Genomic DNA, 22,491 nt, shown 5'->3' with positions numbered 1-22,491 from the left:
ACACCCCCAATGGGGATCAAGCCCACAACCTGGGCATGTGCCCTTGACTGGAATCAAACCTGGGACCTTTCAGTCCACAGGCCGACGCTCTATCCACTGAGCCAAACCGGCTAGGTCATGACTGGGTTTTTTTATTGTCAAATAATATTTTATTGTATAGATATATCATTTTATTTATTCATTAGTCTGTGAACATTTGTGTTTTTACTTTATTTTTATTTTTGTATTTATTTTTAGTGATTTGAGAGGGAGAGGGAGAGGGAAAGAGAAAAATGTCCATTGCCTACTGGGGATTGAGCCTGCAACCAAGGGTCGACCCAGAATCAATTTCTCAGTGCACAGGATTATACTCAACCTATTGGGCCACACAAGCCAGGGCTTTTTACTATGATGAATGATGTCTGAAGGACTCAAGAAGGTTGATTATCAAGACATTCAGTAACCGTACTTAAGTTTTGTGGGAATGTCCTAATCCAGGGTGTTGGCCTGTGGGCCAGCTGTCTGCTTTTATTGGCACACAGACATACCCATTCATCTGCAGATTGTCTAGCTGCTGTCATCCAGGAACTGCAGAGTTGAATAGTTGCAACAGAGACTATTTGACCCATAACCTTTTACCTGACCTAATCTATTTTTGAAACCTTAACTTTAAGAACTTGTGTTCATGTTTACTAAAGACCCTTTTCTCTTTTTCATGTTTTTTGGACAGGCAGAGAATATTTATAATGATGAAGACCCTGAAGGAAGTGTGGATCCAGAAGGACAGGGGTCCTAGATTCATCTGCACTTGTAATTTTAGACTGCCTGCCCTTTTCCTCTCAACCCTGATAGTGATTTAACACTGGTTCTGAGACACAGACTTTGTTCAGCTATCCCTCTATAATAGGTACCATCAACAATGTTATTAACCCAATCCAAGGGTGTTTTCTAAATATTAACTGAGGGGCTTGATTCAGCAAAGCCACAGACTTAATATTTAAATTTTTTTCAGGAATTTTCTAGTATCAAAGATCTAAAGTAGCCACTGAAAGGGGAATATTGTGTGTGGTTATTTTATTTTTCTCTGTATGCCATATCCCCACATTTTTCAGGCTCATTTAAGTAAAGGCTAGAAGTAAATAAGGAATAGAGCCAAGAGAGGTAGGTGTGTGAGCCATGAAGTGTAAGTACTGCAAGATGTTTTTATTCAGGAATTAGGGGAGATTTGAGTCATAAATCCTACTCTAAAATCTTCACACCTGACTTTCCAGGATGCACATTTCCTACGTAGACTAGTCTCCTCTCCGTTTCTTAAGTCAAAAGTATGTGTTCCTGTTTTCCATATATTTTTGCTTGTTAGTGTATTTCTTGAGCTGATTTCATATTATTTCTTTCCTTTCTGTGAAATGGTTTTTTTAAAAAACTTGGGACCACCAAGTTGTAAAGATGTATGTTTTTACCTGACAGTTATACCACAGGTAGGCTGTCCAGCTAAGTTGAGAAGAGTGAATCTATAGCTTGTATTTGTTTTTAAAATTAAATTAATCCTGGATAAGAGTTGCTTTTTTTTTTAGGAGTTAGTCCTTGACCACTAGTTTGATACCATCTCTGTTTTGGGTGACCTGTTTCACTAACAGGCCTGTTACTCTCTATGACTAACTGTGTAAGTGCTTATAATGAAATAAATTGCTTTTCTACATAACCCAATGCTGATGGGCTTTATTTAGTATATAATATAATATCTATCAAACACCAGTCTCTGGCTTCTAGAAGAATTCTTCAGATGACAGTTTCTTTCTGTGGTCTTTGACTACCAAGAGCAGAATTAATTATAATAGACCCAGAGCTATAGAAAACAGTTTTACTCCTTCACAAGGAAAGTGAAAGACATAAAACATAGAATCGTAGGTGTACAGATTAGTCTTCGATAAAATAACATCTTTTTGAAGTCTATTCATAGAGAACTACATGGACTTTCAAGCATGTCAAAGGCAGTGTGGCAGAAAGATTTTAAGGCAAAATTTAAATTTGGAAAAGGTGTTTGAACCTTTTCTCATAGAGGTTGAATCTCCCCAGTATGTTTTTCACTGGGACCTGTTCTTAGAAGTGAGAAATAAAGGCTGAAAGCCATGTACCATAACCAGATAAAATGCCTGGTTCTTTGCAATCACTCAGTTTAACTGAGTAGATTACTCACCAAAAATCATTTTCATGAGGCATGATCTTAGGGAAATCTGAATATCCTTAACCTTTAGATTCAAATTTAGTTCCTTTTTTTCTGGAACTAAGTTCTTTTAGAGTATAGTGAAAATTATCTTGACACAAGAGTAAACTATGCGTCAGCATAAAAAGTAAACTTTGTAAAAGGATTCATTAAAAGTCCAACACTCATGGCACAAAAGAATTCAAATTATAAACCCATATAATGAAAATTGGCTGCCTTTTGACCCCACCTGTGCTCCAAAAAAAAATGTTTTTGGTTTAGGTCAACAACAAGGCAAGTTTCATTCTGCACAAGGCTGCAGGGATGCATGTATTCATCCTTTGCTGCTGGTGGACAGGAGGGACAGGAGGCTCTTTTTTTTTTTTTTTTTTTTTTTTTTTGCTGTTCCTTCGTGCATTGAAATCATTACCAGTAGCCTGTGAAATAGAATCCAGCTAAGAGCTGACGGGTGTGTTCTGCCTCCAGCCAGCCTAGAATCTTTTTAAACAGGTCAGCCAGTATTTGTATCTTCCCCAGGGTGAATTGCTTGCCAAGTCCCTGGCACTCTCTTCTGTGTTTGGAAAAGGGTACTTAAGTGATCCTTTGTTAAGAAGCTTTTTTGGTTGTTTCTGGGTTACAGATTTGGCCATACATTTCTAAACAGCTCCTGTAAGATTGAAAGAAAAAAAGAATAAATTTATTATTTCTGCAACTTTAAATAATCCTATATAATAAAAGGCTAACGTGTAAATCGACCGAACTGTGGAATGACCGATCACTATGATGTGCACTGACCACCAGGGGGCAGACACTCAACGCAGGAGCTGCCCCCCTGGTGGTCAGTGTGCTCACCCTAGCACTGTGGCGGTGGCAGGAGCCTCTCCCACCTCCACGGCAGTGCTAAGGTTGTCCAACTGCCAGCTCCCAGACTGTGAGAGGGTGCAGGCCAGGCAGAGAGACCCCCTCCCTACCCCTCCCCCTCAGTGCACGAATTTTGTGCACCAGGTCTCTAGTGCAGTATAAAGTTTATGACTGAACTTAGGAAATTTATTGTAGGTTTTGTTGGGGGCAGAGATTGCTAGACTGTGACTCACATATGATCAGGGTTGACTTTCCCCTATGAAATATTTGGGTGATTCTTATTTGCAAAGTAATGAATGTGTGATGGTGATGGTGATGGGAGGGGCTAGCTAAAATTTTTCTCTGTCCAGGTTAAATTTACACAGGTATTACAGTGCCTGAAATTCTGTAGTTTTGTTTCTTTGAATTAATCGTTGCTTTTTCCCTATTGTACTTTTAATCTGATCCACACAAAGGTGTTTAGCAGATCATTTTCCTCAATTACATGGTTCTAGTAATCTCCCAAACAATAAGCGCAGTCTGTTATGCCTGGAAAAAAACACAGTAAAAGAAAGTCCTAGTGAGTTAGGAAAAGCATTAGTTACAGTAGTCATTTGTGAATTTGTATCCAAGCTGTAAGATGAACTAGGAAATTGAGAATAAAATTTATGGGCATCTAACTAGTATATACTTGACAGACCTTTTTTATTCTTAGTCTCTTTATCCAAGAAAATCTAATGTGAAAAATGAGAACATACTGTTATATAGAGAAATTAATGGATAGGTGTGTCGCTTGTTTCACATACTAAGCAATAATCCTCTTCCTCCGTTTATAAACAACACCCTCTTCAGCTTTTCTATACAGATAAATTTTGCTGCCGTGGCCTCTTTGTCATAGTTTGGATTTAGGTAGCATAACTACCTTCTGCTATTCTAAGGAAACTATTTATGAATAGCAGGTGGGGTAAGGTGGGAGAATGCAGAGCTTAGATATTTTATCCTGTTACAGAATTCCTGGTGATAATTAGGGCATATTTTTTTTAGTCCTATCAGAAACAAGCATTCCAAATGAACCCTGAATGCTTGAACCAGGCAATTTGGAGGTATGTGTTATCTCTACATGACTTGTCATTAGACACACACTTAAGTTCTTTTAAGGTATTAGTATTGTTAAGAAAGTAAAATGCAAACTCCACTCTTGTACCCACAAGGATCACCTTGAGACTGTGTCTCGATTCCACCTGCCTGAGAAGTGGGAGTATTAGCCTGTTCCGGGCTCTTGGGTAGCATAGCCCTTAAAAAAAAGAGAGAGCCATTTTCCATCTGTTCATGGATGAAAAAAAATTTCCCAGTTTCATTTGTCTCCCACTGCTGAGTGAAATTTCCCTTGAGCAACATCTGCCCTCCCCACCATCCATCTCGCCAGCCAGTGTTAGTTGAGATTTGGGTAAGCAGCAAAAACTGACTTATAAGTTGAAAGCTCTTCAGTGAGGCTGATCCTTAGCTGCTCCATCTCTTTGTTCTTCTGTTCCTGGAGTTGCACTCCATTTCTTAATTGTGTCTGTTGTTCTTCCATTTTCTCCAGCTGTTCCTGCATAAGAGGGCCAAGAACATACCTGATGAGCCGAACGATAAAAATCTTACATTGTCCATTATAGTTTACAAAGCACTTTCTTGTATATTGTTCAATCTTCATAGAAATATTAAGGTTGAAACAGATTTGTTTTGACAAAGTGATACTCCATTTGAAGATGGTGAAGAAAGGAGTCTTGTCCTTCAACCACAGCTTACTTAATGTAATCCTGCAACGGCAGTGCTCAGAGGGACTTTTAGTTTCACAATGTTAAGAAGTGTTGGGGAGGATTTTGGTCCTCTTGGTGAGCTGAGAATTTTATACACCTTGCTTACTCTATGAGCAAGTTTGTTTCCATTAAGACTGAATTTGTTAAAAAATGTTAAGTTGGAAAAAGATGCTAGCCCTAGCAGGTTTGACTCAGTGGATAGAGCGTCGGGCTGGGACTGAAGGGTCCCAAGTTCGATTCCAGTGAAGGGCACATGCCCAGGTTGTGGGCTCGATCCCCAGTAGGGGATGTGCAGGAGGCAGCCAATTAAAGATTCTCTGTCATCGGTGATGTTTCTTTCCCTATCTTAAACCAATAAAAGTACATATTTTTAAAAAGAATAATAGAGTTTCTTTAAAAACGAAAAAAGATGCTATGCCCTGTGGGCCCTCTGGAGCTTTCAGATAACTTTCCCATTCTGCCAGCAGGCAGGATGCATTCTGTAAATTGTCTCTGCTGAGGTTTAATGCCTGAGGAATGAGGTAAGGAAGGTGTCTGCAAATCAGTCTGGTGTTTGTTCCTAGCTGGCATGGATCCTTAGGAAGTGTGAGGGAGTTGGGAAAGCATTAAAGTTTGAAGGCATATTTTAAAAGGGCAGTGACTTCTCAAATTTTGAAGAATAGTAAGATAGGAATCCAGCCCTAGCTGGTTTGGCTCAGTGGATAGAGCTGCGGACTGAAGGGTCCCAGGTTCGATTCTGATCAAGGGCACATGGCCTGGGTTGCAGGCTCAATCCCCAGTAGGGGGTGTGTAGGAGGCAGCCAATTGATTCTCATCATTGATGTTTCTATCTCCCTCTGAAATCAATAAAAATATATTTTAAAAAGAAAAAAGACGTCGAAACCGGTTTGGCTCAGTGGATAGAGCGTCGGCCTGCGGACTGAAAGGTCCCAGGTTCGATTCCGGTCAGGGGCATGTACCTGGGTTGCGGGCATATCCCCAGTAGGAGATGTGCAGGAGGCAGCTGATCGATGTTTCTAACTCTCTATCTCTCTCCCTTCCTCTCTGTGAAAAATCAATAAAATATATTTTTAAAAAAAAGAAAAAGAAAAAAGATAGGAATCCAGTTTGGGTACATGCTATTAGAAGTATCTAAATAATTTGTTCTCTGAGTCATCCTTTATAATACCTGTGGCACATCAATCTGCAATGGTTGATATTCTGGCTGACTCTCAATTTACATAAACATTATCAAAAGGCCTTTTTATTTATTTATTTATTTATTTATTTATTTATTTACTTATTTTTTAACGGCCTTTTTGTGCTTAGTCATGCTTTGACACCACACAGAAATGGGGCCTTACTCTCATGTCATCTGAAGGGAAGTATTTGCATACCTCTGCCCCGATTTCCCAAATTCCACTAGCAAACCTATTATTTTGACAAGGCACAAAAGTACATGCTTGAGAAGGCAGTCTGTACCATCAGTGCTCTGACAGGAAGAAACTCGGGTGAAAGATACATTGCTACAATGACTGGCGTTAAGGACAATCTCGTCTTAATCTGATGTAGCGCCAATAGATTAACTTTCTAAAATCTGCTCTATCTCAATCTTTCAAAGGCTTCCCACTTCCTTTAATCTAGATGCCCTCCAGTTTTAGCCCTTCCTCTAACTAGAACCTCCATTCCTCTTTCAATATGAACATTTTCTTGTATCTTGCACTCTCCAGTATGGAAGTCACTAGCCACATGGGGCTGAGTACTTGAAATATGGCTCGTCCAAATTGAGATGTCTATAAGTGTAAGATTTCTAAGACTTGGCTACATGAAGAAATTATGTTTTTATATGCTGGGTTACATAAAATATTTCACCTATTTTTTTAAGTGGCATCTGTCTTGCATGAGATTGTGTTGGACAGTGCTGCTCAAGCCTGCCCAACTCAGATCTCTATGCCCTTTACTTCTGACACAATAGACAGCATCTGCTGTTGTATTGCTATTTATCTTTTAAATTCATGTGTAACTCCCAGATTGTAGGTTCTTGGGAGTATACATAATGGCTGTTGATGGGAAACTTGCAGATAGTAAATGTATTCCATGTTTCAGCATTAGCAACCTACCAATTTCCAGTTAACGTTCTCAGCAAATTTCTCACCCCACCCACTGTAGCCAGTCACCAAGTCCTACCATTTTATCCTACATATCTCTCATCATCTCTCTCATAAAGTCTAAGTTGTCTTCCTGGCTTTTTCAATCCACCCACCATACTGCCACTTTTATGAGTACATACCTATGGGCCAGGCACCATTGCACGTGCTTTAGAAACATTAACTGGTTCATTCCTTGCAAAAGCCCTATGAGGTATATTACATGTGAGGGAGCAGAGCCATATGGATTAAGTAATTGTCCAAAGTTTCCCCCAGTTAGAAAGTGGTAGAGCCAGGACTTGTGTAAGTTTGTTTCCATTAAGACAAACTTGCACAAGCTCATATTATGGCTCTTTAGTGATCTTCAAACTGTCCCATGAAACCCAGGAAGAAGCCAAAATGAAGTGTCCTTGCCACTAGTAGCTCCACTTTTGCCTGTTTTATATATTGGCATTTCATTTAAAATTCTGTTTTGTGGAAAGGACCTGGCTTTGGAGAAAACTTCTTTTTGAAAACTGCTTATCAAAGATTATACAAAGCCCTTTACATTCTGATCCCCATCTACCTCTCCAGCCTCATCACTCTGCTCACTCACATTCCTTATGATCCAGCCACCCTCACTTACTATAGTATGGCTTTGTGTTTTCTTGCTTTTGTGTAGGCTGTTCCCTCTGCTTGGAAAGCCTTTCCCTTGTCTACCCCATAAATTCATTTATACAAACACATTGTGGTTGACTATGGGTGTGAGCTAGATTGCTCAGGGTTATTATATGCATCACGTCCTAGATACATAACCTTGGACAAATGACTTCTTCCTCATCTGTTTTCTCATTTTTCAAATGATGACAGTAGTTCATACCTATCTTAGGTAAGAAATGAATTACTGCATGTAAAGAACTTCAACTATATGCCGTCTATTAACCGATCCTCAAAATTTCTAGGCAGGGGTAATTATACATGCTTCAACAGTACATGCCTTATTCCTATAACTATTACAGTGTTTATCACATTGAAGTCTTGTATTTCATTGATTCTAAGGCTTTGACATTTTAACAGATCAGAGTGCATCTTAAAATCAAGTGTCTTAGATTTTATGAAATATGTTCATTTTATCTGGTATTCTTCCTAGACTAAACTGTTGGAGAGCAGAAACTCTTCCCCCTCCCCATTTCTCATTTCTTTTGTCAGCACATAGTTCACTCCCTGGCACATAGTAAGTAGATAATATCTGCTGAATATTTGAAAGAGGCAGTATTTACAATTGTAAGAGTAAAGTGTACCTTTGAAAAGTAATCAGGTGCCATAAGCGACCTTTGATGAACAATTTAAGAAGCCATTCAAAAAGAATTAGCTCCTTCAGACCTTGATTCCTTTAATTATGGTAAAGCTATGAAAGACACTCATCAAGAGGGTTTTTCCCTGGTTGGAGTGGCTCAGTGATTGAACGTCGACCCATGAACCAGGAGGTCACAGTTTGATTCCCAGTCAGGGCACATGCCTGGGGTTGTAGGCTTGATCCCAAGTGGGGGGCATGCAGGAGGCAGCCAATCGATGATGGTCTCTCATTGATGTTTCTATCCCTCTCCCTTCCTCTCTAAAAACGAAACATCTTACAAAAAATTACTCTGGCTCACTGAGCCTGTTTCCTCTAAAAATAACAATAATAATAATGGCTCTGGCCAGTTTTTCTTAGTAATTAGAGCCTCGGACTGAAGGGTGACAGGTTTGATTCCCGGTGAAGGGCACATACCTTGGTTGCATGCAGTTCAATCCCCAGCCCCAGCTGGGGTGCCCTGCGGGCGGCAACCAGTTGATGTGTCACTTGCATCGATGTTTCTCCACTCCCCACCCCGCCCCCCCTCCTACCTTCCACTTTCTAAAAATCAATGGGAAAAATACCTTTGGGTCCAACTGGCATGGCTCAGTGGTTGAGCATAGACCTACGAACCAGGAGGTCACAGTTCGGTTCTGATCAGGGCATGTGCCTTGGTTGCAGGCTGGATCCCCAGTGTGGGGCGTGCAGGAGGCAGCCGATCAATGATTCCCTCTCATCATTGACGTTTCTCTCTCTCCCTCTCCCTTCCTCTCTGAAATCAATAAAAAAAATATTTGTAAAGAAAAAAAAATATTACCAGGTAAGGATTTAAAAAATAATAAAGGATTTGGGGGATTAATGAGAGGATCAAATGAGATAATTGGTATAAAAGGGTTTAAATTAAGAGTGCAAGTCAATTTCAGCCTCTACCACAGACCTCAAAAGAAGTCGTTCCTACATATGACAGTGTGTGTCCTTCAGCCCAAAAGATATTTGACCCCTTCCCTTTCCCTTCCCCAAGCTAAGAGACCGAATTCCTTTCCTGCCCACTGGGCCTACCCTGTACTGCTGCACTTCCTCGTCGCGTTTTTGCCTCACAAGTGTGATCTGGTTCTCCAGGTTCCTGTTCAGCAGATGGAGCTGCTGGGCCTCTGCCTGCAGCGGCCGCAGAGCCTCCTTCATCTGCTGGATCTCTGCCTGGGTTTTCTGCAGGGCTCTGGCGGCGGCTTCTTTCCTCTCCAGGAGCCGCACCAGCTGTGGCTCATACTCCTCCTCCAGGCCCTGGCGGCTCTCTGCCACGAGGTTCTCAAACTGGGCAGAGAGCTGCCGGCTCTCCTGCAGGAAGTGTCCTTCCCTCTGGCTTGGAGGTGCTTCTATTTGCTGCCGTAACTGCTCCTTCTGCTTCTGATAGGCATCCCGGAGCCGGGCCAGTTCCTCTGAGAGCTGGGCTGCCCGTGCGGTCAGCACTTCCCGGAAATCGGCAAACTGGGCCACTTCCTGCTGGCGGCACTCCAGCTGGTACTGGTAGGCCACACACTCCTTGGTCACCTTGAACAGCTTCTGCTTGACCAGGTGGATCTCCTCCCTGAGCCCATCCCTCTCCAGCTCTGCCTGAGCATGCAGTTTGTAGGCATCCAGGATGTCCTGATGGACTTGTTGCACCTCCTGGAGAGCTGGTTCCCGGAGCAACACAAGCTCATGGATGAGCTGATCCCGCTCCTCTTCCAGCTGGGCCACAGCTTGGACACATTCCTGGAAACGCCCCTCGAGCAATTCTAGGTCCTCTATGCTCAGGCTCTCTGTGCTGGGACTAGACCCGGCTCCAAGGCTCTCAGGGTTAGGTTTCTCTTCGTTTCTGACCGTCTCTCCCCCATAAGCCATCTGCTCTGGGCTTGTCTCCTCCAGCTTCACAGGCTCCTCCACACACAGTGTGTCCTCCGGCTTCACAGGCTCCTCCACACACAGTGTGTCCTCCTGCTTCACAGGCTCCTCCACACACAGTGTGTCCTCCTGCTTCACAGGCTCCTCCACACACAGTGTGTCCTCCTGCTTCACAGGCTCCTCCACACACAGTGTGTCCTCCGGCTTCACAGGCTCCTCCACACACAGTGTGTCCTCCGGCTTCACAGGCTCCTCCACACACAGTGTGTCCTCCGGCTTCACAGGCTCCTCCACACACAGTGTGTCCTCCGGCTTCACAGGCTCCTCCACACACAGTGTGTCCTCTGGCTTCACAGGCTCCTCCACACACACGGCCTCATTTGGCTGCCTGTTATCCTCTATATACAGCGTCTCCTCAGGCTGCCCAGTCTCTTCCAGGTACAGGATGTCATCAAAGTCACCTGTGTCCCCCAGGAAGAGCATGTCCTCTATATTCAAGATCCCCTCCAAAGGAAAAGTATCATCCAGGCATTCAGAGTGTCCCTCCTCTTGAAAAGAAGTGGCCTGTGCTCTTGTTTCCCTGCAAAAGAAATGACTTAAAGTGAGAGGGCAGCCACAATCCCAGGATGGTTCATGGCTGGAGCCATTAGGCCATAGACCTAAATCATATCAGCTTCTCACATCTCAGCACTTGTCTGCTCCCTTCCCTCCACTGACTTATCCCCTCACAGCCCATTGCTTAGATCCCCTGACAACATACCCATGATGTCAAAGTCTAGTCAGCTACATACCTTTAAGGCCAGGAAACTAACCACTATTTGTTTCGCTATCATAAACCTTTTTTACCTGGACTTGATTCTTCTTTCTAGAATCAGAGAAGTCTAACTCCTTTCCCATGTAAGTTCTCTAAACACTTAACAAGAACTAACATGTCTTTCAACTCCATGCGTGCCAAGTTTTCCAGGGCCTTCCTCATTTGGGTCACTTCTTTCCAACCAGGCTCCAAATTGTCACTGTCCCTTGAGGTTGGGTATTGGAGCAACACCCAGGTGTGCTCTAAGCAGTCAATCTCCGGACACTATTGATGCAGCCAAGATTCCCTCTTAGCAGATAGGGCTGGCCCATCATGTTCTTGACAAATGCTGAGTTTGACTAAAATTCTTAAGACTTCTTCACAGCAAGTAAAACCACATCTCTGTTCCTGTAAAATGTCAATCCTTCTAGCCTGTAAAGTCTCTTAGATTCTGTGATTCTAACAAATGAGCCCGATAACCCAGCTGCCCATTGCTTGCTAGCTAGATGAGTTCCCGTCAGTGAATGCTCCCCTGTTCCTTTGGCCCTCAAGTGGCTTTGTCTTTCCTGTTTCAAATGCATCTCTCCTACCTTGGATCTCTAAGCAATTCCTTGAAAATATAAAATACCATGGAAATAATAATTATTATAGAGGTCTTATGTGTGCCAGGCCCTGTTTTAAATGCTTTATGTATGTCAACTCATTTAATCCTCATAACAATTCTACGAGGTAGTTGGTTACATTTATCCCCATTTCACAGATCAGGAAACGGAGGTTAAAGCGATTAAGTACTTTACTCAAAAAAAACTGATATTTAATGTATATCAGTTATAAAACAAACTAAATTTGACTATTGCTTTCAAGAAACATTTTTTAGACATAAAGTATAAGTAAAAGTAAAAAGTTCCATCTATGAAAGATTTTGATTGCTCTGTTTTGAAAAGGCCTACTTGTGTCCAGGTTTTAAGCTCTATATCTTATTCCAAGTTCCCAATAAAGGTTATTTTTACTCTAAATCATCCTGTACTCTGTCCTCTCAAACACCCCGGGAATCCCAGGGTTTCCTTTGTTTTCTCATGTTGGCCCTCTGGAAACTACAAAAGTATGGTTTCATCAGGCCCCAAACATCACTGGCGTCCTTCAACCCAGCACCCACACCAAAACCTAAAGTTCCAAGACAACCTCGACAGTCACCTAGTCCATTCACATCACTTTACCAGAGAGAAAGTGCTTCTTAGATATCTTTACCAGATGTTACTTTGCACCTCAAACTCAACTGCCCTAAATTATTATTCTCCTGGAGCTTGCTGCACCTGTATTCTCCAGCTCAGTGAAACATATCACCAGCTTGATGAGACAAGAAATCTTTAAACATCTCTTCCCTCCCCTATACAGCCAACTTACCGAGAACTAACCCTTCTGTCTCCCAAAGTCTGCAGTCCCCATCCCCCTCTCCATCCACTGCCAGGGCCCTAGTCCAAGTCATCAACTCTCACCTGCGAGTCTGTCTGTGCCAGCCTTCCAACAGGCCTTCTCATCCTAGTCTATGCTCTACAATTTGCTACAACATACAGCAAACCATGTCGCCCTACGTCACCCATAGATAACCAGCTGCTTAGCAGAGACTCAAGGCCCTTAAAGATGTAGCCCCAACATACTTTTCAGCCTCATCTCACTCCCCAGGAGCCCACCCAATGCTTGACCATCTGGAACATGCATTACCTTTTTTAAAAAAATATATATTTATTGATTTTTTACAGAGGAAGGGAGAGGGATAGAGAGTTAGAAACATCGATGAGAGAGAAGCATCGATCAGCTGCCTCCTGCACACCCCCCACTGGGGATGTGCCCGCAACCAAGGCACATGCCCTTGACTGGAATCGAACCTAGGACCCTTCAGTCCCCAGGCTGACGCTCTATCCAGTGAGCCAAACCAGCCAGGGCCATGCATTACCTTTTTATACCTTCTACCCCAGGCCCACAATGTCTAAAGCAGGGGTCCTCAAACTTTTTAAACAGGGCCAGTTCACTGTCCCTCAGGCCGTTGGAGGGCCAGACTATAGTTTAAAAAAAAAAACTATGAACAAATTCCTATGCACACTGCACATATCTTATTTTGAAGTAAAAAAACAAAACAGGAACAAATACAATATTTGTATTTGCATGTGGCCTGTGGGCCGTAGTTTGAGGACCCCTGGTCTAAAGGATCCAGCTGAGGGAATACTGCTCTCTCTACACCACCCGACCAGAGAACAGTTCTGGAAAGGTAGAGCTCCCAGTGCCCAGGAAGGATGCACCTGCTCAGCCAGCCAGAACCCACCCTGATCCTCAGCAGCTAGCAGGCGGACCCGAGACCACCCTCCTGCGGAGTCCTCCACCCTGGAAGGACGTAACTGTGTTCATGGCAGGATTCCACACATTTTACATGAACACTCCTTTACAGGATGCTCATCTATTAGCCCCATTTTACAGATGAGGAAACCAAAGCATAAACAGAGTAAAGAATTCACTCAAGGTTCCACTCCAAAGCCAGAGCTGTTTTTTTTTTTTTTTTAAAGAGGTTTTTTGTATTTTATTTTATTTTTTAAAATATATTTTATTAATTTTTTTTTACAGAGAGGAAGGGAGAGGGATAGAGAGTTAGAAACATCGATGAGAGAGAAACATCAATCAGCTGCCTCCTGCACACCCCCTACTGGGGATGTGCCTGCAACCAAGGTACATGCCCTTGACCGGAATCGAACCTGGGACCCTTGAGTCCGCAGGCCGACGCTCTATCCACTGAGCCAAATCAGTTAGGCTGTTTTTGTTTTTTATTTATCTTTGTGTTTTATTCGGAGCTCCTTTTGACCACTCAGCTCTTAGAATAAGCATGAGGTCTAAAAGAGGTAAAACAATGAGGGCAGGTACTCTAGAGCTTGGCCCACAGCATTCAAAGTGTATTTGTATATATTTGCCTAACAAATTTCTCCTCATCATTCAAGCCCTGCTAAAGTCCATCTCGGTGAAGTATTTCCCAGACCACCCTAAAGTGCCTGGCATTCTTAAGGCATGTTGTATGCAGCGCATCTTTGCACTCAGTGCTCTGAGCTATAAGAAGCGCCTGTGTCTGTCTCCTGTGATACTCCATTTTCTAAGGACAAGTAAGTTCTCATTTTCTCTGTATCCCAGGGTGGGGCTCTGTGGAAGGAAGGAAGGCAGAAACCGACTGAGGTCCAAGGAGGACGCTTGCCCAAGGTCGAGTAGCGAATCTGGAAGTAGAACCCAGGCCTCCTGACTTTGCAGGTGGTGCTGTTAACATACACCGTGTTGTCTTAGTCACCCGCCCACAGTGCCAGGCCTCGGCTAGAGGCTGCCCTCACACAGCTGCCTCTCTGTAAGGACGCGGGAAAGTAGATTATGGGAGGCCCAGGGGCAGGGGAGCCAGTTCAGCTGGGGCCGCTGACCTGAGGCTTCCTTGGCCCCAAACAGCCTGCCTCTGCCACTCTGTCCCTGTCCCCAGCGGACTCCAGCAGCACCCAGCTCTGTCCATTAGGGCTGTGGCTGTAAGTGTTTGTGATACTGTGCAGGCATGAGTTGGTGTGTGTCTGACTCCGTGTACTCGTATGTGTGTATGTGAGTTGGTGTGTGTCTGACTGTGTACCTGTATGTGTGTATGTGAGTTGGTGTGTGTCTAACTCCGTGTACCTGTATGTGTGTATGTGAGTTGGTGTGTGTCTGAATGTGTACCCGTATGTGTGTATGTGAGTTGGTGTGTGTCTGTGTACCTGTATGTGTGTATGTGAGTTGGTGTGTGTCTGAATGTGTACCCGTATGTGTGTATGTGAGTTGGTGTGTGTCTGACTCCATGTACCTGTATGTGTGTATGTGAGTTGGTGTGTGTGTGACTCCGTGTACCTGTATGTGTGTATGTGAGTTGGTGTGTGTCCGTGTACCTGTATGTGTGTGAGTTGGTGTGTGTCTAACTCCGTGTACCTGTATGTGTGTATATGAGTTGGTGTGTGTCTGACTGTGTACCTGTATGTGTGTATGTGAGTTGGTGTGTGTCTGTGTACCTGTATGTGTGTATGTGAGTTGGTGTGTGTCTGTGTACCTGTATGTGTGTATGTGAGTTGGTGTGTGTCTGTGTACCTGTATGTGTGTATGTGAGTTGGTGTGTGTCTGACTGTGTACCTGTATGTGTGTATGTGAGTTGGTGTGTGTCTGACTGTGTACCTGTATGTGTGTATGTGAGTTGGTGTGTGTCTGTGTACCTGTATGTGTGATGGCAGTAGTGGTGAGGGTATGTGTAAGACTGTTCAGCTTTGTGCTGTGTGTGACAGTGAGGGGTGTCGGGGGTGTGTATTTGCACCTCCACCTCTTGGTACATTGGGAAGCCCAGGGCTACAGTCTGACCCGGGGTTCCTCAGCCACAGGTCCCTGCCCCCTAACCAGCTGACTGTGGATGGATGCAGGAGGGCCTCAGCTCCAGGGCCCTCCTGCTCATCTGCGAGGTAGACCCTGCACCCCCTTTTCAGGCCCCAGACAGCTGGGGACAAGCTGCCTGAACAGACTTAACTCCAAGCTGGCAGATGCCCAACCTTGCACCCAGAGTCTTCCTCGGCGAAGGGAGGAGGCCTCCACCTCCAGCTGTATTTGGGGTGAGGACTGAAAGAAACAAGTAACTCCTTGGCCGCTGTGGGCCAAATGGCAGTTGGCGGTTGAAAGGGTTAATGCTCACATGGCCCGAGGAAGGGGAGGGGGCATTATAAAAAGCCGCTGACGAACGGAGGTGCCAGGACCCTGAGCAGGGACACCCCCCATCTCCCTTCGCTGGTGGCTCCGCCCCGCGCCGTGCCGCACCCCGCCGGTCCCGGTCCCCTACCCCCGCCCGGCAGAAGGTGCTGGTAGGTGGGGGAAGGGAATCCGTCCAGCCTCCCCTCCCCACGGGGGCGCCCCGCGGGCCCTGGACGGTCCTACCTCGCGGCCTGGGCGGCGCCGTCGCCGCTGCGCCGGGGCTCCGAGCTGGCCATGGCTGCGCGACCCGGGCCGGGCAGCGCGTTATTAATAGGCGGCCCCGCCGGCCGCCGGCTCCGCGCCCGCCGCACTGACAGCTGCAGCCGACACCGGATCCGCCCGCGGGCGCGCCCACTTGGCCCGACTCCTGCCGGCGGGAGGAGGGAGCCGGCCGCGCCCCCAGAGGGTGGGGAGAGGCCGCCCTCCGGGGACCAGCCTGCGGTGGGGCTGGGGGTGGGGCTGGGGGTGGCTATCTGGGTCCACGAGACCAGCCAGCCTGGGGATCCTCCGGAACCTTCTTTCTCTCCACCCTTCCCCTCCCAGGTCCCCGTTGCGGGGAATCAGGAGAGGAGGTGGCTCTGCAGCCCCAGAAGAGCACTGTCCCGGCCTGGCCGGTGGGGGAGACGGGCAGGGTTTGGGGTGGTGGACTAGAGGGACCCCACACCCCCGCTCATTTGGGAATGTGGGCCACAGCTGGGCACCTCGCTGCCCTGCAGAGCCAGAGGAAGGCTCAGGAGCCACAGCGCATGAGTGAGGGGCAGTGGGCAGCCTGGGAGCCTGTGGCTGGGGTAGGGACGGGCTGTGTGGGAGGGCTGTCAGCCTATAAGCCTGAGGTCCATATTGAGCACAGCTTTCAGCACCCCCCCCCCCCCCCCCCGCGCTGCGAGGTTTCCTGGGGTCTCTCGGCTTGCTCCACCTGCCACATGCCACCCCTCCTGTCCCCCCATCCCCCTCATCCCCCCCCCCCCCCCGCCGCTTCTGTCCATTCCAAGGCATGCCCCACCCCAAGCCCTTAGCCCACCGGTATCAGGGGCAAACTTCCAACACTCCACTCTTTCTCCCCCAGAGAGAAGCTGCCCGTCCCTTCCCAGGCCTGGGCCTCGGGCATTCTGACGCCTTTTTTCCACTGAGCCCCCTGTGTGGGGAGGTCTTTGACTTAATCGCAGAAGAATGCTGTGCACTGAGAGGCCTTGAGTGGGGTGTGGAGTGGGGGGGGGGGGGGATGGTGTGAATGTGTTGGACCTGTGTGAAGTGTTTGTTGTATCAGTGTGCCCCCGCTGCTGGCTGTATGAACACCACCTGGCTGTGTGTGTGTGTGGTGTGCAGAGCAGGAGACTGTGGGATTGTGTGCCCATGAGTGATTGTGATGACTGTGGGGTACATGTCTGCGTGTGACTGTATAACCCCAGGGGAAGTGATTATGTGTCCTGGAGTATCTATGTGCAGCCAACTGTTGTGACTGTTTGTGGGGCATGTGTATAGTCCTGTGTGTGATTGTGGGGCATGTGTATAGTCCTGTGTGTGATTGTGGGGCATGTGTATAGTCCTGTGTGTGATTGTGGGGCATGTGTATAGTCCTGTGTGTGATCGTGGGGCATGTGTATAGTCCTGTGTATAGTGCCTGAGTGCCTGGGGGCCGAGGCGGGTGAGTGTGGATGGGTGTGAGGAGTGTGCATGTGAGGAGTGTCTGCTGTGGGTGAGGGAGGTCTGCGTCTGTGTTCATTAATTCACATATCTGAGTGTGCTGCCTGTGGCTGTATATTTATATCTCTCTGTCTAATGCAAGGGGGTGGGAGATTAACACCCAGGGCAGCCAAACACACCCTTGTAAGGTATGATGCACAAGAAAAGCTGGGTTTTGGAGGCAGCTGGTCATTTTCTGACTTACCCCTGAAATATTCCAGGGGAGGAGGTTGGCAAAGCCTCAGCTGCTGGTCATTTGACAGCTGCTGCCAGTCAGAGGGGAGCCCAGGGAGTGAGGGTAAGGCCTGCCAGCAGCACTGTTTGCTGTGGGTGCTAGGCAACAGGCAGCAAGGTGGCATTAAAAAGGTCATCCCTTCCCCTCTAAACCCCTAGCCCAGAGCTGTCCCTGAGCAGTCCCCAAGATGGAACTCCTTAACCCCTCCTAACCTCCCCACTCAAGCCCTCCTTTAGGCTGAAACACGGACTCCCAAGGGTCCCAGAAACTCCTCCACCTCCAGGCCTTTGTTCTTGCTGTTCCCTCTACTTAGAACACCCTTTCCAGCTCTTCACATCCCAGTTTCTACTCTTCCTCAGGTCTCAGCTTACATGTCATCTCCTCAGAAAGGCCTTTCCTGCCCTGACTGGTTTGGCTCAGTGGATAAAGCGTCGGCCTGCGGACTCAAGGGTCCCTGGTTCGATTCCAGTCAAGGGCATGTACCTTGGTTGCAGGCACATCCCCAGTGGGGGGTATGCAGGAGGCAGCTGATCGATGTTTCTCTTTCATCGATGTTTCTAACTCTCTATCCCTCTCCCTTCCTCTCTGTAAAAAATCAATAAAATATATTTAAAAAAAGAAAAGAAAAAAAGAAAGGCCTTTCCTGATATGTCCCCTCCCCCCACATGAAGGTCCACCCACTTACTGGGATCATCACCTTGTTTATTTCCTGCACAGCACGTATTACAACCTGCAATATTATTGCTTCTTTTCAATTCCCTCTCTGCTTCCCCCACTAGAATGGAAGCCCCCTGACATTGTGTGACTTATTTACTGCTATGTCCCCAGGGCCTAGCACAGGGCTTTAGCATATAATAGGATCTCAGTAAATAAATAAATAGATAAATAAATAAATAAATAAGTAAAGTTGAAGGAAAGCAGGATGGCCCTACCTACGCCAATTCAGGCAACCTTTGATGCTTGCTATGTGCCAGGCCTGGGCCACTCACCATCAAGAAGCACCAGTGCACTCAGGGAAACAGACATATGCATGTGCCCAGATTGTGTATACCAAGGCAGAGTGAGGCGGTGAGGCTGTAGGGTTCAGCGCACTTGGCAGACATTGGCGCTTGGTCTGTGCCAGGCCCTGTGTCAGAGAAAATAGCTTTATTTGGCCCAGACCCCTGCCTGCAAAGAGCTCGCAGGATAGAGGATGCTGGAACTGTCTCCTGGGGAAACGGACCCATGCAGAGAATAATACCAAATCACTGAGCTGAGTGATGGGATCGGCGCTGGGAACCGGGACGGCACAGCCTCGGGGACAAACCTGGGCCTGAAAAGATGACAGTGGATGCTCTGCGACAGGCACAGCTGCTTTGAAAAGCAAGCACAGCCACTGTCTCTCAGCCCCTCCACAAAGCAGAGTCCAGGAAGAGAAGAGCTCTGGGCTAGCACCTCTCGGCCTAGCCTCCGCTCTCCAAGCTTCTCAGCCCTGCTGTCTGCCCGGGGGCTGACTCCTGCTGACAGTCTCACCTGGGCCCGCTTGCCTTTTGGTTTCAGGGGGAGTTTGGCCATAGGAGACACTGGCAGGAGATCAGAGGGAAGGAGGAGAGTGAGATCAGGATGTTTATAATGCCTTCTTCCCCTGTGATTTTGGCACCTCCACCCCAAGTTCCTGTTGGTTGGCCTGCACCCATGGATACACCTCTCTCCAGGTTCATTAACAAGGCTCCCTCCCCTCCCTTGGTTCCTTCGGGCCTGTGGGGAGTGACTCCATTCCACTGTTGTGACCCCCAGGGTGCTTCACCATTCCTGCTCCATCTCTGTGAATAGTCCCTTCATTAAACCCTCTTCTGGCAAATACTTTGAGTGTTCCCCTGTTTCCTGCTGAGACCCCTGAGGTAAGAAATACCCCCAGGGAAAATGAGCCCTTGGCAGAGAATTTGGGGGAGACCCTTTTTCTAAATCACCACCAAAAACCAGAATCTGAAAAGTTGTGAACAGATCAAAATCCCATCCTTGGTGAATCGTGACCTCATGCTACCCTCCAGGCAGGGTCCCAAGAGGTCCCGCTTAGCTCCCCTTACTCAGGCTTAGGCCTATAGCAGCGGTTCTCAACCTGTGGGTCGAGACCCCTTTGGGGATCGAATGACCCTTTCCCAGGGGTCGCCTAAGACCATCGGAAAACACATATATAATTACATATTGTTTTTGTGATTAATCACTATACTTTAATTATGTTCAATTTGTAACAATGAAAATACATCCTGCATATCAGATATTTACATTATGATTCATAACAGTAGCAAAATTACAGTTATGAAGTAGCAACGGAAATAATTTTATGGTTGGGGGTCACCACAACATGAGGAACTGTATTAAGGGGTCGCGGCATTAGGAAGGTTGAGAACCACTGGCCTATAGTGACCCTGGCCAGAACAGGTCAGGAAAGGGGCTAGGAGAGTGGGGAGGGATGGGAGGATGACTGGCAGAGGGTGAGCTTGGCAGTAGCGAGGCACCAGAGGGCAGCAGTTTCCACCATACCCCAGAGCCTGCCCCACATGACCTTTCGAGCCGGCCTTCCTGAACCTCAGTTGCCGGCCTGTGAAATAGGCAATTAACACTCTCTTCACAGGAGTGTTATGAATCAGTCAAATGTGAGGCTCAGCACGCGAGCGAGCCGAGCGAGCCAAAGTGAACTGAGAGTAGAACATTCCCCATTATTACTGGTGCAGGTGGAGGCCGTTCTGCTGAGTTTCTGTGTGCCAAGAGCTCTAGCCAACCATCCAGAGGTGGCAGGAGGCTGGCGGAAGATGCCCCAGCTGGGCCCTCCAGCCACTGCTTCAAGGGAGCACGGGTTCAAAGCCAAGCTTTGGAGGCAGCAGGCCCAAGCCTAAAGCCTGCCCTGCACTTACACTCTCCCTCTCAGAGATGGTGTTTTTCTCTGTAAAATCGGGTAACACTTCACCTTATGGGTTTGCTGTGAGCATGAACTAAGGATACAAAAAGCATTTAGTCAAGTACTGATACATTGGGAGTGCGCCCAAAATATTAGCTTTTGTGTGTGTGTGTGTGTGTGTGTGTGTGTGTGTTTAATTTTCTTAATTTTTTTGTATTTTTGTTCCGGCTATTATTTTTTAAAACCCCCTTTTCTCCCTCTTACTGCAGTACATTTGTCTATTTATTCCTTCATTTGCTTCTTTATGCATTCATTTCAACATTTATTAAGCCAGCAATGTGCCAGATCCTAGGAACACAGGAACTAGGAAATCATCAAAGCAAGAACAATATCTGTACTTCTTTCCCTGTATCCCTAGGTCCCAGGTTTTCAGTAAATAGTGTCTGAGTGAGTAAATCATAATGGCTGTTTTCTTGAGCCCTTCTACATGCCAGGCGCTAAGCTAAGCACTGCGTCTGCATGATTGCACTGAATCCTCAGAACATCGATAGCCCTGTAACGTAAGACTTTAAGAAAGCTCACTCCCTGCCTTGGCTGGTGTGGCTGGGTTGGTTGGAGCGACATCCCCTGCACCAGAAGGTGGCAAGTTTGATTCCTGGTCAGGGCACATCCCCAGGTTGCATGTTTGATCTCCAGTAGGGACACACGTTCAGGAGGCAACTGATTGATGCTTCACATGGGAAAAAAAATTTTTTTTTTTAAAGCTCACTTACTGGTGGTAAAATTGAGACTCAGAAAGGTGAAGTAACTTAGTTGACCAAAGACACACATGCAGGAAATAGTGACGCTCAAATTCGGTACACTGCCCCCACTAGTGACTGAATTATTATTATTATTTTTATCATCACCATTTTTATGCCTGACTTCCAGAGGCTTACAGTCTAGTCAGAGGGTCCAGGGGCCGTTTCCTCTTTGGACTTAGTGGGAGGGGTTCTGGGTTAGGCCGCAGACTTTGGCAGGGTTGGGTTCAAATCCAGGTCTGCAATTCTGGGTCAGTTCCTTAAGCTCTGTGAACCTCAGCTTCCATTTCTAGGAAATGAGGTTGAGTGGGTGTTAAATGAGAAAACGTGGAGGAAATGCCCAGCTTCTGTCCAGTATATAAAAGTCGCCTCATGTGTGTTATTCTCTTTATTTTCTATTTTCTTACCCGCCAGCTGGGACCCTTGTCCCGGGACCCATGCGGGTGCTGACCAGCCTGCAGAGGACGCCGCGCTCGGCGGTCGGGCTCTCGCGGCAGTGCCCAGCGCCGCCTCCAGGGGCGCCACCACGCCGACCCCGCGCCCTGGCGACTGCTGTTCCCACCGCGGCCACGCGGGGCCGCCTGGGCCCGGAGCTTTAAGGGCGGGAAGCCGGGAGGTCGGAGCCGGAGCTGAATCAGGATGTTTTCGGATCACCTTGGTAATCAATAATAAACAACAATAATAGTAACAGCACCAGATCCCCCCGCAACCGATTCAAAAGGCGCATTCGCGTGCTGGGAGGCCGTGAGACTCAGGGAGGAGCCAAGCCCAGTCTCAGCCCGGCTCCAGTCCAGACCGCTCCCTCACGCTCTGCTCCGCAGCCTCGGGCCTTTCGGAACCTGCTTCCTGGGCTCAGAAACAAACGGGAAACACAGGGACTCAGGGCTCCGTGGAGGGCAACTTGGGGAAAGGCGTGTAATGTAATTCTCACCTCTACCCCGTGGGGGAGCCATTATTCAATTCCCTCTAAAGCGGGGGCTCTCCTGGGGACCTTTCCCGGCTCCCCGGCTTCTCTAGGTCTCTCCCAGCACAGCCCGGAGCAGGGCAGGACTCAGCTCTCAGCCTCGCCCTCCGCCCTCCGGCAGCATCAGCCTCTGCACTTGCTTTTCGCCTTCAGACCCTCTGGCTCCTCTGGACACTGTCCTTCCATCCCCAGGTACAGGTTCAGGCGAGCACACTC

The 22,491-nt window shown here is 47.0% G+C and overlaps 2 protein-coding genes across 8 annotated transcripts in view; one reads left to right on the top strand and one right to left on the bottom strand.

The window, feature by feature from the left end:
- RBBP4 (RB binding protein 4, chromatin remodeling factor) overlaps nt 1–22,003 on the top strand; it is a 47,648-nt gene extending 25,645 nt beyond the window's left edge. The window contains exons 12-13 of one of the 5 annotated variants that reach the window (XR_013995669.1): nt 710–886; nt 4,608–5,196. Coding sequence is in view for 4 of the 5 variants with exons in the window: in XM_081086328.1 (XP_080942454.1) it covers nt 4,608–4,751 (144 nt within the window). In the remaining variant the exon portion in view is untranslated. Of the gene's footprint in view, nt 1–709; nt 1,682–4,607; nt 5,873–21,725 lie in introns of those variants that run through there. The other 4 variants (XM_081086330.1, XM_081086331.1, XM_081086328.1 and 1 more) reach the window with 4 other exon arrangements.
- SYNC (syncoilin, intermediate filament protein) lies at nt 1,682–16,154 on the bottom strand (the record flags this gene model as incomplete). 3 transcript variants are annotated; one of them, XM_081086323.1, is made up of 5 exons in its annotated part: nt 15,899–15,966; nt 9,325–10,726; nt 4,489–4,613; nt 4,240–4,316; nt 2,796–2,849 (listed from the first exon to the last, which is right to left on the bottom strand). In XM_081086323.1, the coding sequence occupies exons 1-5, from the start codon at nt 15,949–15,951 to the stop codon at nt 2,839–2,841; spliced, it is 1,668 nt and encodes a 555-aa protein (XP_080942449.1). In that variant the 5' UTR covers nt 15,952–15,966. The 3 variants fall into 3 exon arrangements, with proteins under 3 accessions (XP_080942447.1, XP_080942449.1, XP_080942448.1); XM_081086321.1 differs by lacking the exon at nt 4,240–4,316 and having other exon boundaries at nt 1,682–2,849; nt 15,899–16,154; XM_081086322.1 differs by lacking the exon at nt 2,796–2,849 and having other exon boundaries at nt 4,193–4,316.
- Nucleotides 22,004–22,491: the final 488 nt, after the last annotated feature.

Source organism: Myotis nattereri, assembly GCF_964212035.1.
Source record: "Myotis nattereri genome assembly, chromosome: 3".
Classification (NCBI taxonomy): domain Eukaryota; kingdom Metazoa; phylum Chordata; class Mammalia; order Chiroptera; family Vespertilionidae; genus Myotis; species Myotis nattereri.
Note: the sequence above shows the minus strand (reverse complement) of the source record. Positions and strands in the feature narration are given on the sequence as shown.